The sequence below is a fragment of the Nematolebias whitei genome, chromosome 13 (assembly GCF_014905685.2).
Source record: "Nematolebias whitei isolate Nwh7 chromosome 13, NemWhi1, whole genome shotgun sequence".
Classification (NCBI taxonomy): Eukaryota; Metazoa; Chordata; class Actinopteri; order Cyprinodontiformes; family Rivulidae; genus Nematolebias; species Nematolebias whitei.
Genome location: NC_056510.1, coordinates 46,220,208 through 46,239,283, shown reverse-complemented (window position 1 = coordinate 46,239,283; position 19,076 = coordinate 46,220,208). Strand labels below are relative to the sequence as shown.

The window sequence follows — 19,076 nt, the reverse complement described above, 5'->3', positions numbered from 1 at the left end:
ACACCTGGACAGGTCTCCAGTCCATCAGGGACACATAGAGACAAACAACCATTCACTCTCTCTTTCTCACCTAGGGACAATTTAGAGTTCAATCAGTCTAACATGCATGTTTTTAGTCTGTGGGAGGAAACTGGAGTACCTGGAGAAAACCCACACAGCACGGACAGAACATACAAATTCCACACAGAAAGGCCCCTAGACTGGGATTTGAACCGGCAACCTGCTTGCTGAGAGGCAGCTGCTCCACCACCTGAAATCTACTAAACCAAAAATCAATCTGCTCATATTCAATATTTGCTAAGTGAAGTTATGGCCGAACACTTGGAATGCTGTGGTTTTCACATTGACGTCATTGATTAGCAACAAACAACGATTTTATTTGTGGTTTTCAGAAGTTTTATTGTTTTTGTTGGTTCAGTATTTTGGCTCTAAACAGTAACAAGATGTAAAGAAGATAAGGACACGCAGAAACAATCATGGGGCCTTAGAGATGACTCTGTAATCCAACGTGCTCTGCTGTAAACCTTCTCGTTCATCCAGAGAGACGAGCACGAGTCATGCACAGTTTTCAGTCTGAAGCACATCCACTCTGAGCCCACGCTGTTCCGCTTCAAACCCAACAGTCGCTGGAACCAAAGTTCCCATAAGAGCGCACGAGCGGACTGCGGTGCTAATGTGACGTTGTTTTCCAGCCGGGACGCCTCTCAGCAGAATCCCACTCGGTGTCGGACCTCTGCCAGCACAGGTGCAGCGAGTTCTCGAGCCCTGCGGCTCCCCTGAGCCAGCAGAGCCTCCAGGTGCGCTCTGTCCGACCTCAGCCTCTGGATCTCCTCTCTGATGGGCGTCAGCCTCTGGATCACAGCCTCGCTCACGAGCCTCTTGTAGGCTCCCGTGTCCAGATGTTGCGCCTGCAGCACCGCCTCCTCCACGCTGATCTTTGCCATGGCAGCGTGGATTGCCACCAGGTTGGACACACCTGGGCGCGCCTCCGGGTCAAAGGTGACCTCAGAGGTGAAGTCCGTGACGGCTCGGCGGATCTTGAGGGTGATGTTGTCGGGAGGGTCAGTGATGTTGATGGTCGCCATCGCGTGGGGGTCAGACTTGGACATTTTGGCAGAAGGGGTGCTGAGAGACTTGACCTTTTGTGTGGAACCTGTGAAAACAAGAGAAATAAGTTGAAACCAGGAGGGAACGTTAGACACGGTGCAGAAGGTGAACAATGAGCAGTTCATTGATCCAAACAGCAACAGATACACGTCTGAGGGTAGACGTTCCTCTGTTTTCTGCAACAGTCAGCACCGATGTAAAAGCAGACGTGTCTGTCATAACGTGACACGTAAAGGCAAGATTTAAAAGTTACACAGAAAGTAAACAAGCTAAAAACTGACAACAAGCTTGGATTGTTTAAATGTAATCCACCGGCTGGAGTCAGAAACATTTAGCTTGTTGATTCCTAAGACACAGTTTGTGCCTCTCTATGTTTGTACTGCTACAGATATATTTTCAACTGATTTTTATTGCTACATTTATGAAAAAACAAAATTAACAAAAAAACTCCAGACATGATTCCAACAAAAACATTGAAATTATAATGAAGCTTTATTTAACCAGACAAATCCCAGAGCTCACAGACCAGGCCTGGACCTGGAGGTGGTCTAACACGCGTGTTGTTGGTCTGTGGGAGGAAACCCACGCAGCACAGACAGAACATGCAAACTCCAACAGAAAGACCACAGGTCCAACCGGGGATCGAACCAGAACCTTCTTGCTGTGAGGCAACAGTGCTAACCACTGATCCATCGTGCTGCCAATGAGATACCCAGACGCTCCACTAGATGACATGAACTACTCTAATATTTTTCCTTTCTTCTTCTTTCAGCTGCTCCTTCTTCAGGGTCACCACAGTGAACTAACTCGCACAAACACTTGCTGATTATTTTTACACCAGATGTTCTTCCTGACACAAGCACAGACACTGAGCTACCACAGCCTCTGTGCGGAGCAGAGAGCTGCATCTAGGGGTCCCGGGGGAGCAGATGGTGGGGGTTAAGGGCCTTGCTCAAGGGCCCAGAGTGGGACAAATGAGGGTGGAGACAGGTGTGGGTGCTTCACCTTTCCCACCAACATTTTGATGTGGTCGGTCTGGGTAGTTGAACTGGTGACCTTCCGATGACAGGCCCACCTTCTCTAACCTCTGCACCACCACTCCCCCGCAGGAATGTCTACTCTAATGATATATTAAAATAAAAACAAAAATATTTTTTGGGGGGGAGGTATGAAACTCGGGCAGCATGGTGGAGCAGTTGGTAGAGCTGCTGCCCCTCAGCGAGCAGGTTCAAATCCCGGCCGGGGGCCTTTCTGGGTGCAGTTTGCATGTTCTTTCCGTGCTGTGTGGGTTTTCTCCAGGTACCCAGTTTCCTCCCACAGACTAAAAACATGCATGTTAGTCTGACTGGTAACTCTAAACTGTCCCTAGGTGAGAGTGAATGGTTGTCTCTATGTGTCCCTGTGATGGACTGGAGACCAGTCCAGGTGTCCCCTGCCTCTCACACAGTGATGGCTGGACATGGGCACCAGTGACCCTCATGACCCAAAAATGAAGAATCAGAATCAGAACCAGAATAATCTTTATTACCATTGTACCGAAATACAGTGAGATAAAGTTCATACAGTCGTCTGAAAGATGGGCGGTGTGCACGTAGCTGCTGCTACTGGAGCGTGGCTTCCTTTTCAGAATATTTTTTTAGATAGAAAAGTGGGAAAAGCCACGAGGAGAGGACAGTGGTATTACAAAAAAGATCTCTTCACATCTTGTCCTATCAGGACACAATTCGAGACATCAAAAAACTCTGCCAGCAACATTTATAGACACATTCCATGCATTTGATGACAAGACGGTGAGATTGATCCATGAAGCACATCCAGATAGCACCATAGTCCTGATAAAATGTTGGTCAGCCAGCACAGTTCTGATAAGCCTTCACAGAAGTTCTCGTGGAGGGGGGGGGGGGGGGTGTTGCAATAGACAAAGCTTTTCCTTAGTTTACACATATCCCAGGAGATATCAGATAGTCGGCCTGTTTTTGAGGCCAAACTGGGGAGTCAGATTCACATAAGCCACAACTGTTGATTTTCTACAGACAGACTGTTTTTATTCTTGTCAGCCTTGAGTCCTGCTGGAACTTTCAAGACCCAAAATGACCAGATTTGTGGGTATTCCACTGGTCTGTGCTTATGAGCCTCCTCCAAGGTCGTCTCCAACATGAAGACAAGTCCCAGAAGCTGCAGGTGGCCTGTGATTCTCACAAATCACTTCCTTCGTACGGTTTAGCTCCTAAATCAGCTGATTTTGAGTACTCGAAGCACAAACCAAACCTTCCCATGAATTCTGCAGTTTTGCCGTAGCCGAAACTGCTGCCGCTGCCTTCCTTAATAGTCGATAACATACGAACCCGCCAATGCCAGAAAGCAGAAACCCTGCTATCATGAATCGAATTATATAAACATCTTCGGCGTCCTCCTGAGACAAAATGGAAAGACACATCAACTCCTAAACTCCCCACGGATCCATGATGTATCCTGCCGTGTGCATCTCAGCGGGGCATGAGGGCTCTCCAGGACCCTGTCGCTTGTTGAAAAAATTTTATAGACTGCATTGAAAGTCCAGCTGATCAGATCCATGACAGTAGTTTTTGTTTCAGAAGATGTGTAATAGGAGCTCTGATACACAGAGGGGGGGGGGGGGAGCAGGAGGAGAACAGGAGAGGTAGCAAAAAGGCGTCTGCCTTGCTCAAGAGCGAGTGCAGAATTACACTATTACAAAAAAGAAGCAGGTAAAGATGATGGCTGGATGGGTATAATTGTCCCCAAACAATTTTTTTCTTTAATACGTTTCATAATTTCCTGTTCAGAATGAACAATGAGCACACATTCAAAGTTTGATGGTGACCGGATCAGAATAAAGTGAAGCAGATGCAGAGAAAACGACTCCAATGTTGTTTTGGTTTCTTGAACATGTGTTAAATGTGCTGCTGCACTTTTGTTTCTGAAAAGCTCCTTATCTGGAGCCCACATGGATCCAACAATAACTGCACTTTCAAAAATCTGTTTTTCTCAACAAACACTCCAGTTCAGTGTAGCCGGGTTCTGAAAATGGACAAACCAAACACTGGATTGAAAAGAATATGATGTGACCCAAGATCTTCAAGAACTCACTTGAAGTGAAACTAGATCAGCTCGAGATTGTAAAAAACTCTGGAGAAAATCCACTAAGAAAACCTTTACTTGGAAGAAAGAATGAAAACAACAATTTCAATAATTCTTTAAAGTCAGAGATGAATAACTGGTTACAGAGCAGAAAATAAAATGAAACAAAAATAAACTCAGTGCAGAGATTAACATGAACTACTGTCCCATCCCAATATGGCTGCCTGGTGTGTGTGTGTGTGTGTGTGTGTGTGAGGCAGACGTCTCCCTGTGTGAAGTGATGAGCAGACATTCTTTTTTCATCTACCAGCCTCCCGCCCTCTTGTGAGCTCCATATGAGCCGTCCACATGTGTCCTGTTTCTCACTCCGGAGACGTCTTCATCTTGAGCAAATGAAACGTTTCAAAGAGAAGGTGGGCGCTCTCAGCGCTGCGTTGTTACAGAGCAGAGGGGATGACGAAAGTGCAGGGCTGATTAGACGCAGTCGTCTCCAGGACATACTTTATTATTGTGACACAAGAAGAAGAAACGTTTCTTTAATCAAAGTTTCACTGCATGAACTGAGCTCATCTTCTGCTTTTATGACGGTGACAATCAGAGAAAATCAAACGGGGGGGATCTAACATGGACGCCATGTGTTTATAAAGGCCCACACTATATTTTGGAAAGTCCTTCAAAATGAAACAGTACGACTAAAGTCAAAACCCTGACCGACTCATTTGATTTAATCTTTAACCAACCAAACCGGACCGGTTTAACTAAGGAGGTCTGACTGAAACAACCAGATTTATTTGGTCTTATTTTCATCCAAGAAGTTCAACATCTGTTTTATTTCATTAATTCCTGCCCAAATAAAAAAAGATCTATAATTTATATTTGGTTTACTTATCTGCTTCCTGTTTGGGTCAAATACTGCAGTTTAAACTAAATCTAATTAAAGATGTTACCTTGTCATCAGTTGGTCTCGTTTAAAACAGAACCAACTCTGTGAACTCCAGAAACCAAAATTCACAGAAAAAAGTACAAATACACATTCAAAAGCAGCATAATTACAACTTTAAATAAATTACAAATAAAAAAACTGCCAGCATAATGTCTGCATGTACTTAAAAAAATGAACCTATTTGAAAGTAACAGTCTGATTTGAAAGAAAAGGATCAACATATTATTTGAATCATTTTGATTAAAGTAAAGTAACTGAAGGAATAAAAAAGCCAAAGAGTTATAAAACATTATATTTATAATGTTTTCATTCCAGTGTACAGCTGAAGGTTAAACTGTAAAAACTCAGAATCTTACAACGCCTCCTCCATGTTGAAGAGTAACTCTGTCCTCAGTGTACAAGAACCTGGACGAGGCTGTTGGAATCGTGACAAGACGACACAAACCTCCAACATGTTGAACGTATAAAGTACAAAACAGCCCGGGAAACAAACGTCTTCATCGTTTAACATTTAGAATTATTGTCACTCAAACATGGATTTGACAGAGAGTAGCTGGCGGTAAACGCCTCACATATGATAAGCCTTTAGCATACACAGTGTGTGTGTGTGTGTTTTCTTACTGAGCAGCGCTCGCGGTTCAGGAAACAGAGCTCCATAGTGGTTGTTGAAGATGCGAGCGAGGTCCTGAGCCAGCTTCAGATGCTGGACCTGATCCTCTCCAACGGGGACGTGGGTGGACCTGGAAGAGACCATTTCAGCAGAAACGGTTTTCATTTAGATAAAACACCATTTTACCTTCAAAGTCCTTTCTGATGTTTCTCATTCTCACACCTTCTACTAGATATTCACTCTTTTTACATTCAAAGCACTTTTAGAGTGTCACTTGTCCACCAATAGGTATATCAGAGTCACGGGGGTGGTCTTGCCTGATCCCACCTATGACAGATGATGTAACAGACAGTCCAGTCTGTGGACAAATTAGAGACATTTGGAGACACTGTTGGAGGTCTCTCTCTGCCCATCACGCTGCTGGAAGTAATGTAATAATTAATCTCTTCATTAAAGAAGATTCATTTCCAAGAAATGCATATTATGCATCAAAAGTAAAACTGGTAGGTTTTTCTAACCATTATTTTATCTTTAGGTAAAATGTAATAAAATATAGTTTCAGGTTCTTTACTGAATTTTATTTTATTTAGAAAACGGTAACAAAAAAAAAGAAGTAAAAAAGCTGATAAAAAATAATTCGACAGCTTAAATTTTAGTAAAATGAATTATTCTCTAAATAACGTACTATACACACTCGGTGCAGTTGGGGGAAACAAATTGTTTTTGGCACTCATTTCAATCAAGAGCAGCACCATTTTGCATCCGTATATTTGTAAATATGAATGTGCCCAACCCAAATAGCAGTAGGGCCAATATTTTAGGTCGATATGGGCATTTGGGGACGCATCGGTATTGGTGACAGGTGTCACTGCGCCGATGTAAGCACTTCTAATTTTCACCCCTAAAAGGCTGGAACCAGCCGTAATTGTACAATGTATCCAGCAGAGTGAGCATAAAGACTAAATTTAAGTCATGGCCGTTCATTTTAAGTTTAATTTTTAGCACAGACGAAGCAAGGAGCAATACGTTGGTTACGTACTGTAACCCCAGATTCTATGAGTATAGGCGCAGACCTTTAAGGCTATTGCTAGTGGGTTTATCCCGTCGCATGCAGCGCAGCACTGAAAACTTTAGTCCATGCCTACCGGCTGTGTGGGCCCCACCCCCGGTCCATATAAATTACGGTAAGACCGGGCAATCGGCTCCCAAATAGCTTTTTTCTTCAGCCATTTAGGAACAGTGAGGCCCAGAGCTTAAAGGGCTGCGCCTATACTCAGAATCTGGGGTTACAGCACGTAACCAACGTTCTATTTCGTATAGGCTTCACCCTTTAAGGCTGTCGCTAGTGGATTAAAGGTGAAGCAGGATGTAGTCTATGCCTCACTGGGTCCATTCAGACACAACATGAAGCACCTGCTTGCACAAAAAAACATTTCATCACTCAGCCTTCTGTGTGCGTAATTACGCGCTGCGTAATTGCGTGCTCCATGTGCAGGAGCGAACTGAAGAAAAGATCTCTGGTGAGGAAAAAGGCTGAGATAGCAGACCTGCTGCTGTGAATAGGAACAACGGAGGATACAAATTGTAACAGTGTAACGATGAACAGAGCAGACCAACAGCTCCTCAGGATGAACCGATTAATAACAATAAAATCAGCAGTCATGAACTTGTGACTGATAATAAATATTTTACACTGCGACTGCATGCAGGCAGGTGTGAGCTCAAAAGTGAGGCTCCATGAAACAAATAATAATCATTCTGTCAGAACCCTGAGAACAGAATGGGTCATGGGGAAAGTAGAAACATCACGTAGATAAAAACAAATAAGTGAACATGGCGATGACCAGGCAGCCGCAATACAAATATCCTCCACTGTCATCCCTCCATGCAGATCCATGGAGGATGAAAACCCTCTGGTGGGATGCGCTGAGATTCTCTGGAGGATCCAACCCAGATGAACTGTAAGCTTCAGAAATAGCCCCACACAACCAGTGTGAGAGGCGCTGGGTGGATAGGGGGCGTCCTGAAGAGCAGTCCCAGTAATGTAATTCCTTCCACTTCAGAGTTACAAGGAAGAAGATAAAACCCATTCAAGGTTATCACTCTCGATCTGAATGAGCTTGTGATGCTTTTCAGAACAGGGTTAAAACGCAGTACAACTGAACTGCCGTCAGCTTGAATTCTGAGACATGAGGGAGCAACAGAGAGAGCAAACAAACACTCACTCCCTTTGCTGACGTCAGAACTAACAGCAGGGCTGTTTTAAAGGATTAAAAATGTAAGTGAAACCTGATCTAAAGGCTGAGAAGGAGTTTTGATCAGAGCGTGCAGGACCATCGTTAGGTCTCACTGTGGAGCTAGTGGACGTGACATCGGTCTGTGTCTCTGTACACCTTTCAGAAAATGCTTCATCAACGGGTGATTAAGAACTGTTCTGTCACCGAAAAACCTCATGACTGGAAGAAACAGCTGCAGCATAAGTTTTAATTGTGCTAAACGCTAAATTTCTGTCCATCAGCTGCTACAGAAAGGACAGCATGCCACCTAGTGGACATGGGATGGCCTCCACGCCTTTCTCTGCGCACCAGCGTGGAAAAACAGTCCACTTGATGTGTGCAGCGTTGTGGTGGAAGCAGCTCGTGCACCCTGACGTACGCACCATATCCTGTGGGAGACCCATCTTTTCTAAACCGATCTGTTCAGCAGACAGACCCAAAGATACTGACCTATTTCTGGGTAACTCCTGATCGCTCTTCCTGCCTGGAGCAGAGTGCCCCCCCACAACAGTTTCCACAGCCAATCCGATATCAGTCGCTGCAGATTTGGGAACCACGGAGAGCTTATGCGTTCAGGAGCTACGAGGATGACTGATGGTTCTTCCTCCCAGACCCGGTACAGGTTCCGTGATATCAGCAGGACTGGAGGAAACACATAAAGGAGCATTTTTGGCCACGGGCTGTGAGCAAAAGCATTCACTCCTAACGGTGGGTCGTCTCGTGGGCCCAGTGAGAACAATAATTGACACTGGGCGTTCTCCCGTGTGGCGGACAGATACACTGTTGCTTGGCCGAACCTGCTCCAAATCCGAGAAATCAGCTCGGGATGGAGGCTCCAGTCTCTGTGGCGGGGACCGCCCCTCGACATGATATCCACTCGCCTTTTCAGGACGTTGGGAATGTACACTGCTCTGATGGAGAGCAGGTTTTTGTGTGGACAACACAACAGCTGTTTTGTGATGTGTAACAGTTGGGCTGAGCGCACGCCTCCCTGCCGGTTTATGTAAGCTGCCGTCACTTGTTGTCTGTGTGGATCAGAACATGCTGATCCCACAGCAGGGGCAAAATGCTGAGTCACGTTTCAAACCGTGAAAACATTCTAGCACATTTATGTGAAGCGACATGTGGTCCAGCCACTGTGCGCCCACTGCTTGGGACAGACACATTCCTCCCAGCTTGACAGGAATGTGTCTGTGAAAACTGAGACATGTGACGTAGGCCTGCTGATGGGAACTCCCTCTGACAGAATGAGAGGGTTTCCCCAGTGATTCAGATACGTTCTCACGGAGGGGGGCACAAAGATAATCCGCCTCTTCTGGTGCACAGGATCTATGTGCAGGCGGGCGAACCATCTCTGAAGGCGTCTCATGTGAAGTAGGCCAAGCGGAACCACGATGTGGGCCGCTGACATCGTCCCAGGAGTCGCATGACAAGCAGAACTGTCACTATGCTGCAGGGTTTGACAAGGTGGAGCTGAGCTGACAGAGCTTCGGCTCTCAGCTGTGATAAACAGGCTCTCATTCTAGTTGAGTTTAGCTCCACTTCCAGATAAACAATCATCTGGGATGGACGAACGGAACTTTTTCCCAGTTTATAGAAAACCCCAGGTTTAGCAGGTGTAACATTAGCGTTTTGGTCTGTGCGACAGCTTTCTAACTGGACTGAGCTTATAAGAGCAGATCGTCCAGATAAAAATAATTCTCACTCTTGCCATGTGTAACGACTGCAGAGCAGTCTCCACGCATTTTGAGAACGTGCATGGGGTGTTTCAGAAGGATAAAAATGTGAAAATATGCGCTCTCCCGATCTATGGAGGTGAAAACCAGTCGTCCTGGTGAAGTTCTCCAGCAGCTGTTTGTCAGCATGTGGAATTGTCTCCCCATGATCGAATTGTTGAACATGAACAGGTCGAGAATGGGTCTCATCCCTGTTTTTTTTCCAGAACCAGGAAGTAGTGGGAGGAAAAAATCCCGTATTTTCCTCTCGTTGGAAACTCTGGAAATCACGTTTTTCGTCAGAAATTCCTGAACTTCTGACTAGAGAGATGAGCTCTGTTCTGGAGAAGACCGAACCATCTCTATAATCCCTCTGAACGGTGGGGGTTGAGCTGCGAACTGCAGCGTGTAACCCCTGTTGATCAGACGATCCATCCATCTGTCCAGGGAACATACTCGCTGCCACTCTGAGTAATGCTCGGAGAAAGGGCAAGCGTTTTGTGTTGTGTCATGTTTCTCATGAACGTCAACCAGACTAAAAACCCTTACTGCCATCACCTGCTCTGGAGATTCTCCGGGGGGAACCCAAGGGGGGCTCCAACAGAAAAAAGGTTGTATGTGTGCCTCTGTGCTGAGCCTAGGCTGCGGTCTCACATTAAAGCTGAAGTGAGCTGGTGAGCGCTGAGAAGAGGAGTGAGCGCTTTCTGAGTGAGACGTGGGTTCGGTGGAGGCTGCAGCTGTCATGGAGAAACATGTTTACTCCCGCTGCACTGCGAGTGGCAGAAAACAACAGAAATTAAAAATGGGCTCTGGCTGAAAATGAGGGATTTTTATTGAGACTTGGTCTGCTGAAAAAACATCATTTTAGCTGACGTGGCAGACGAGTGTTTTGTGATATTTGCTGAACTGCGGTGCCATTTAAAACGCTGTTTAGAGGTTACTGGCTCGTTCTGTGTGGGGAATGTGTGAAGAGAGGTAATTGTGAGATCAGCTGATCTGACAGTCTCAGACGAAACTTTACTTTCAGAGATGTTTCTGTTTTATTTCAAAACATACATAGTCAAAAAACACACACATTCCACTCAAGGAGAAGTTCCCTGGTGGAGGGGGCTGGCGGAAGAGTGGAGCGTGAAGTCGCTGCCGCAGCTGTGGAGCACCTCTGCTGCTGTTGTTGGCCATGGCGGTCCCTCTAGTTGCCAGAGGGGTGGGAGGAGGACTGTGATGTCACCAGATGGTGTACAGTCTCTGAGACCTCCTAGGACCTCTGCGATTTCTCAAGGATGGTCCTGAAGTTGGCCCCAAACAGCGCCTCTGGAATGATGGGGCTCTCCAGCAGGTCTTTCTGCAGCCTCAAGACAAGGATGGTGAGAGGCGGAGCCAGGTAGTCCTCTGGATCATGGTCATCCAGGCTGCAATGTGGGACAGGCAAACCGCAGAGGTGGCGCACATGTTTAAGATGACGTCAGCGGCTTTACAGAGAGAGCTCTTTGTCTCCTCCAGCAGGTCTGCTTCCTCCAGCATCTTTGAGACGCTGTAGGCCAGCAGAGCGATGTTGTTGTTTGCCGTGACCGCCTGGGATGTGCAATGGTGAGCTCGGTTGGAGAGCTTTGTCACCCTCTGGCCATTCTTCCCTGGAGGGACAGGTTGCCGGTTCATCCTGGAAGCTTTTGCCCCAAGCACCTCTGCCAGGCTTGGCTCCGGGGGGGGGGGGGGGGAACACAGATCGGTAAAACCTTCCACTCTGGAGATGGAGGCAAAGGTGGAGACGGATGCCTTCAGCTTGCCGGGCACAGCTGTAGCCTCGTTCCAATGTGACATCACAGCTGGACAGCAAGGCCAGATGGGATCAGGGCAACGAGCCGGGGCGGAGCCAAACCTTCCCACCAGATCATCCGATCAGTCTTGTCCTAAATGTCCTAAATGCCAACAAAACCAAAGGGATGTTGTTTTCAAACAGGAAGTCAGTTCCAGCAGTTTTTCCTTCTATTAAATCCTCAAATAATGTTTCTATTGAGTTCGTCGATTCCTATAAATACTTGGTATCTTGGTCGATTCACATCTCTCTTTTAAGCTTCACGTGGAAAACCTTTAAACTGGGTTTCTTTTTCAGAAACAGATCCTGTCTAACTCTGAATGCTAGGAAACACTTTGTAACTGTGACCTTCCTTCCCTCCATTGATTACGGTGACATTATTTACACGAACGCTCCTTCAAGAACCCTGCAGATGTTGGATGCTGTCTATCATGGTTCACTAAGATTCATAACTGGCTGTAACTACCGTACCCTCTGCACCCAGTATTCTCTGGTTAACTGGACATCATTAACTTCACACAGACTCTCTCACTGGTACATTTTCATCTTTAAATCACTTCTTGGTTTGCTGCCTTCATACATCTCCTCCTACATGTCTCTGCGTGAGTGCAGCTACAGCGTACGCTCTCAGGACATTATTACCTGCAGTGTTCCCTCAGTGAGGACTGAACTAGACAAAAAGGACCTTCTCTTACTCCGCTCCTGTTTCCTGGAATATCTTACAAAAAGAAATGAAGCTCTCCACCATGACCTTTCTAAGTGGCATCAAACATCTGTTAAACAACAGACAAACAATGCAGACATGTTCTTGTTTTGTAGTTTTCTACACCACCTGTTTTTTTTTGTTTTTTTCTGAATTTATTTATTTTTCCCCATTTATTTCTTTACTTTATATGCTTTCTTTTACGATTGCCTACTGTGATAATTTTCATTCATTCAACCTTTATTTAGACAGACTATTCACATTGAGCCTAGAAGACTCATTTACAAGTGAGATCTGTTTAGACAGACAAAAAGTAGTGAAACTGGACACATGTAGGAATTGGAGGTGAAAAAATTCCTATCAGAATTTTTCTTCTTGGCTGAGAAGAAAAACTCTAATATTAAAAACACCTCGCGCAAACAAGCACATAGTTGACATTCTTCAAAGGGGGGAAGACAACGAGAGCGGTGAGCAATGTCCATGGATGCTCTGGAGGGCACTGTAAGAGCTCTGATAAGGATGTAATAATCAGCCAGTTCCCTCCGGTGAGATCCGTAAACATTCTCGAGGGATGTTGAGGAATGGCCAAGAATAACGACTATGAAAATCCAAGAGTCCTGAAATGATGACACAATGTTTATGCAGCTGGTTTCATCTGGTTATCAGTTGGAAATTCCTCAGGGAGGGGGTGGTGAGCGTCAGATCACATGTTCTCCAGGTGAATTCAGATAAGATGACCTTCAAGACCAGCCAAGGGAGCCAAATTCAGATAATCACACAGTTGTTTTGGGGACAGGCAGAACTTAATGACATCTACCTTGAGTCTGTGTTGGTCCAAACGGTTCCGAAATGTCCAAATTACATGGCAACACCGATGGAATGTGACTGAGTAAAATCCCTGAGATCTGATCCATTCTGCCCAAAGCATTTGAGTCTGGGCACTCGAGGCAAGATCCAAGCCATCATAAAGGAAAGCAGCGTGATCGGGTCCTAATTTGCTGCCGACGACTTCCTTGATTTTTCATAAAACCAGCAACCGCCCAAATCCAAAACACAGGAACCAGTTATCGTAAATCCAATTAAATATGTGTCCTTAAAATCCACAAATGGCAGCAGAGATAGACACATCATCAAGTCTTCAAGTCAATGAGATATCCAGCTGCGTGTGTGCCAACAGGGCAAATTGGTTCGCCTAAAGCCTGTCTTCTCTTTGAAGGAATGTTGTAAATTGAGTTGAGGGACCAACTGATCAAAAACAAATCCATAATTATGGTTCGGAAGATATGCAAGAGAGGCTCAGAAGCAGTTTCACAGACAGACAGACAGAGCAGCAAAGCGGAGAGGGAGGGGAGGGGAAAAGTGTCCAATCTCGGCAAGAGCAAGTGGTGATGTGTCATTGCTGTCCACTGCTGTCATCACTCTTTGTTAAAATCAGGTCTCTCTTGTAAATGGATTTGGTCAGCTGGTCTCTGAATGCAATTGGTCAAATTTTTTCGACGAGAAGACAGGGCAAAGGAGAGCCCTCCTGCCCTGACGGGACACTTGCAGCCAGATACATGATGGATTCCTGAGGGCAGTGGAAGATCGTGTGTCTGTCCATATTGTTGGTTGAGGATGTTGAAGATGCATATGTAATTGGATTTATGATAACAGGATTTCTGCTTTTTGGAGTTGGTGGTTACCTGGCATATTGACAAATTAGAAAAATGTCGACAGTTGTTCTGGCAATTGTGAAGCTGCCTGGCGAGGGGATGTGTCGTGCTGAGAACACTCAGACTCAAATGCTGTGAGCTGAGCCATAATCTGGACATGATTGTTGAGAATCGCAGGCTACTTGCGGCTCCTGAATCTCACGGGCTGTAAGGAATTGATCTTGGAGAAGTTTGCAAGCTCGGCTCGGTGGAGTCGACCAGAAATTTGGGCGTTTGGAGTTGACATTGAGATGTACCAGCGAGATTGTAAGGCAGACAGAAATTAACGGCGTCGGCCTGACCCAAAACAATTGTTATCTGAACCTGGCTCCCCTGTGTTGACATTGGAAGGCTGACTATCTCAAATTCTCCTGGATGCTAGATGAACAAGATGCTCTGCTCCCCCCTACCCGTTCCCTTCCCCAAGGACATCTGTGGACCTGTGTCAGAGCTCTACCAGGTCGGCTGATAAACATTGCACCATCACTTATCATGGACTATGACTGTAGGGGCTACCTGAGACCACGTTCACGGACTTACTCCCCTCAAACTCACCGCCTTCGCTGGCCTCCTTCCTTCTGCCACCCCCCCACCCCCACCCCCAGTGCAGTAACTTAGGTTATATGCGAAGGTGCCAGGTGGTTGCATTGCTCACTTGGGCAGCCTGTGTATCTTATGTCATCTGTATGTTGCTTTTCTGTGCTGAGGTTGTTGTTTTTTTTTTTCAATTTTAAATTGTGTCCCAGCCGTCTCACTTCTACACGAGTCGCTCCACCGACAGCCAAAGAGGACGTTGGCCTTTTGTGTTTGCTTTGAAGTTTAAAGAGGAGTTTGAAAGAGTATTACGAAGAGCCATAATTCAACCAATGGATCAGTCTACTTTGTATTGAATACGTTCAGAGGAGAGCATGTCACAGAAAACATATCCAACATTACACCTAAATCACAATTTTAATTGTACTAAAAGTTACTAAATGAAAGCTGAAATTAAAACTGTACAATATTAAAAGGATCTTTTTTTAGACTTCAACTAAATCTGTTTTACAATTAACTTTTAGGAAGTGACGCAGAATCTGCAGCAGAGTCTGTACGAGATGAAACAGACTAAAGTTTTTAAACACTAAATGATGAATCTGTGTCCGACAACAGGATGCTCCCAGATGTCCGTGCATCCTAATGGCAAGGAACTTTACAAACGCTGCCTTCACAAAGGATGGACACATTTGTCTCCGTTTCCTCTGAAGTAAGGTAAGGAATTAAAATAAGATTTCTGTCTCACCCAAAGCAAAAAGGAAGAACTCATTAATTATACAGAAGAAGTCTGGTTTTAAAAGAATATTGAATCAATTTTAAAAAAATGTGATCAGAATTATTGAGTGGGACATTGTATTATAAATTCTGCTTATTTTTAATTTAAGACTGAAGTCTTTAAAAATGACAAATATAATTTTTCAAACATAAAAACACAAGTCTCACTTGTAGAGGAGAATGTCAGCAGCCTGGAGGACAGGATATGTGTAGAGACCAACACTGCCCTCGTTCTTCTGCTTACTCTTGATCTGTAGCAAGTCAGAAAATCAGAACCAAGTGTGAAAAATAAAAAACGAGGAACAGAAATACAAAAGCGATTTAATTCGACAAAGAACCATTTCTATATTTAACAACTCATCAACCTTCACACAAATCAGTTAGAGATCATTTGTTGACTAAACCAAAAGTGTTTTCTGTAGTTCTCCTGCTCTGAAACTGTGTGTGACCTGAGAAATAACCATAACCATATGACCTGATGCATGCTCAATAATCCAGGTAGAAAAATCTAAAAAAGTTGAATCTGGTCCTCTGGACATTCAAAAAAACACAACAAAGCAAAACAACAAAAAATGTAGAAATGTTTCATCTTTCATCCGAGAGACTTCCTCAGTCTGAGGTACTGTATTCAGCTCAGTCTCTTAAATAGCACCTTCTCAGAGTGGATCAACCAGTTTGCTGCCGACAACCAAAACCAGCTGATCACATGATCAAGAAGGACCATCAGCCTAACAATGGATCATTAGCACACTGAATAGTAAACAGCCATCAGTGTGCTAATGACCCATTGTTAGGCTGACATAACCATATGATTTTAAATCATTGGCAAATGAAGTAGAAAATCAGAATTAAGAAAACTAATTAATTACCTAACAGTAAAGCACAGGCTACTGGGAAGAGTTGAGCAGAGAATTAACAAAATCAACATGAAGTTGAAGCTGTGAGAAAGGATAAAGACATTCAACTATATAATACTAACAATAAAAATAATATATATATAAATACATTATTATTGCTTTTTCTTTGGTAACAAATTGGACTTGAACATAAAATTAAAAAAGAAAATCGTTTTTTTGTCATTTTTTTTTCATATTTAAAACACAAACAATTTAGAAACCAAATGAGAAAAAAAAAACACGTCATAAAATGAAAGGTAGCAGAAGAAGAAAAAATCTTATCATATCTGCCCCTTGTTTAAAACAAAATCAATTCAAACAATCAATTCAAACAATAATCATCTATAAGTAATATAACAAAATAAATAACTCATCACAATTTTACTTATTTATATATATGTTTCCAAATTTTAATCTTAATCATTTTCTTAAATATAGGCAATGACTTTACTTTTTTAACATAGCTTTCCAAACTATTCCACAGACCTATTCCCTGAATTGAAGTAGACCGACCCTTTAAACTGGTTCTGTACTGTGGTTTAACAAAAATGTCTGTTCCCTTAAGATTATAGCAACTTTTCCTTTTTACAAAATGCGTTTGAATGTTTCAAGGTAGTGTGTAGTTCTGAGCTTTATACAGTACTAAAAGAATATTATAGTTAACCAAATCATGAAACTTCAGTAATTTCAATTGATAAAATAAAATACTAGATGGATGACAATAATGCTTTCTTGTGATAATTCTTATAGCTCTTTTCTGCAAAATAAAAATAGACATCGTTATAGTTTTACATGCTGTTCCCCAAACATCAACACAATAAATTAAATGTGGGACTATAATTGTATTATACAGCAAATACAAGGCTTTATCATTCAATAAGTCCCTTACTTTATACAGTACTGCGGTGGATTTAGATATTTTAGTTTTTACAGAATTTATGTGCTGTTTCCATGACAGTTTATCATCAATAATTACACCCAAAAACTTCACCGCACCTACTCTGCATATCTCAACACCATCAACTCTAAAAGGAACATCGACAGTTGTCTTTTTTTTACTAAATATAATGTAATTAGTTTTATCTAGGTTCAATGATAACTTGTTTAATTTAAACCAATTTTGTATTTTGACAAACTCCATCTTCATCAACTCAAACATCTGTTCCAAGTCTTTACCCAAATAAAAGAAAGTGGTATCATCAGCAAAGAGAACACATTTTAGGATACTGGACATCTCCGTCAAATCATTTACATACAAAATAAACAACTTAGGTCCAAGTTGTTTGTTTGTTTACGATTAATTAATCGTAATTAATTCTTGAAGTTCATGTTTGATCTTAGGGCTACTTGTCTCTATTTAATGACACATATTGTAGCTCTGATGTAAATAAACTTCCCACACAGAAGATGACATCATGAAGAGACAAAAAATAATAATAATAAAAAAGAACCACCAATAGTTCACAAGTTCAGGCAGGATTTGGTTAAACAAGAATCAATTCATAGTTTACGCATCAACAAGCTGAGCTTTATTAATTCAGGAACATGTTTTTTATTCGTGTGTTTATAAGACAGCAAGAGATTTAGAACGACTGCGATCATTGGGACAGACCAACAAAAAGCAGACGTGCGTTCAACACAATAAATCTAATTTCTGTTACATGAAGTACTGCAGCCTTCTGAAATGGTTCAACTGAAACAAGAAGATTTCACCTTCCACTGTGGTAGGTGGCGTAAGCGGGGCATGCTGGTCACACAGCTGAGGATCCAGGAGAGCTCAGCGTGCTCGGACACCTGCAGAGTTCAGACAGTTGGAGACAAATCAACTCATTACACACAAATCCAAATAAAACAACTATAGATTTCAATTCAGTTCACTTATATAGCACCAATTCACAACAAACGTCTCAGGGCACTGAACAGGAACATTCACATACATAGACAAGCCAGTTAGTAAAGTTCTTTATCTAAGGAAGCAGCAGACAAGTTGAATCTTCACTTCGTCACAGTCTCCCATCCTGATCATCCTGATCAATCAGATCTTTTTAGTTTGGTCACAGAATCTCTCCACCTATACGTTTTCCATTACAGAGTAAAGCATCATCAAAGTATTTCCTGATCAGATCACAAAAGCTTGAAGTTTCAACATATTGGAACCAACTCTGACCTGATGAACAGTTTCTGTTGTTGCATATTTTTTTAATTCCTTGTTTATAAATATCTCCAAACACATATAAGTAAACTGTGTTTGACGTTTTTTTTCTTCCAAATATGATTGTAACCTCATTCAAAGAGGCATTCCAGAGTAACACAGCAAAAGGAGGCAGATTAAACAAAGGATGAAAAAGTAAACTCCCTTGTGCCTCCTAGTGGACTGGAGGAGCACTGCCATCTACAACACAATTACACAAGTTGTTTCTTTTTTTTTTCCATTTACCCTTTATTTATCCAGGTAGTCTCATTGAGCCACGAGAACTCATTTTCAAGAGAGACCTGTTGTGGGAGCAGATGGGGGGTTAAGGGCCTTGCTCATGGGCCCAGGGTGGGGCGAATGAGGATGGGGGCAAGTGTGGGTGCTTCACTTACCCCACCCACAATTTTGATGTTGTCGGGGCAGGGGCGTGAACCGGCAATCTTCGGATCATAGGCCCACCTCTCTAACCTCTGCGCCACCACTCCCCAAGTTGGTTTATTGTTTATTTGTCATAATTACCACAAGGACAACAACGAAATGTTCAGGATGAGAAGAACCAATTTGACTCAATAAACAAGAAATACAATGAATATAATGAAATACAATGAATATAATGAAATACAATGAATATAATGAAATACAATGAATATAATGAAATACACAAAAGTTCAATCTGGTCCTCTGGACATTCAAAAAAAAAAAAAAAAAGAAAAAATATAGA

General features: G+C 43.2%; 1 protein-coding gene across 1 annotated transcript in view; it reads right to left on the bottom strand.

Annotated features, from left to right (window-relative positions):
• Window positions 1–681: 681 nt before the first annotated feature.
• The window catches only part of wars2 (tryptophanyl tRNA synthetase 2, mitochondrial), a 75,121-nt gene continuing 56,726 nt past the window's right edge, over window positions 682–19,076 (bottom strand). The window contains exons 2-5 of the mRNA XM_037687114.1: window positions 17,875–17,955; window positions 15,434–15,516; window positions 5,771–5,889; window positions 682–1,153 (exon numbers count right to left, since the gene is read on the bottom strand). Coding sequence (XP_037543042.1) covers window positions 705–1,153; window positions 5,771–5,889; window positions 15,434–15,516; window positions 17,875–17,955 — 732 coding nt within the window. The 3' untranslated portion in view covers window positions 682–704. The remainder of the gene's footprint in view (window positions 1,154–5,770; window positions 5,890–15,433; window positions 15,517–17,874; window positions 17,956–19,076) is intronic.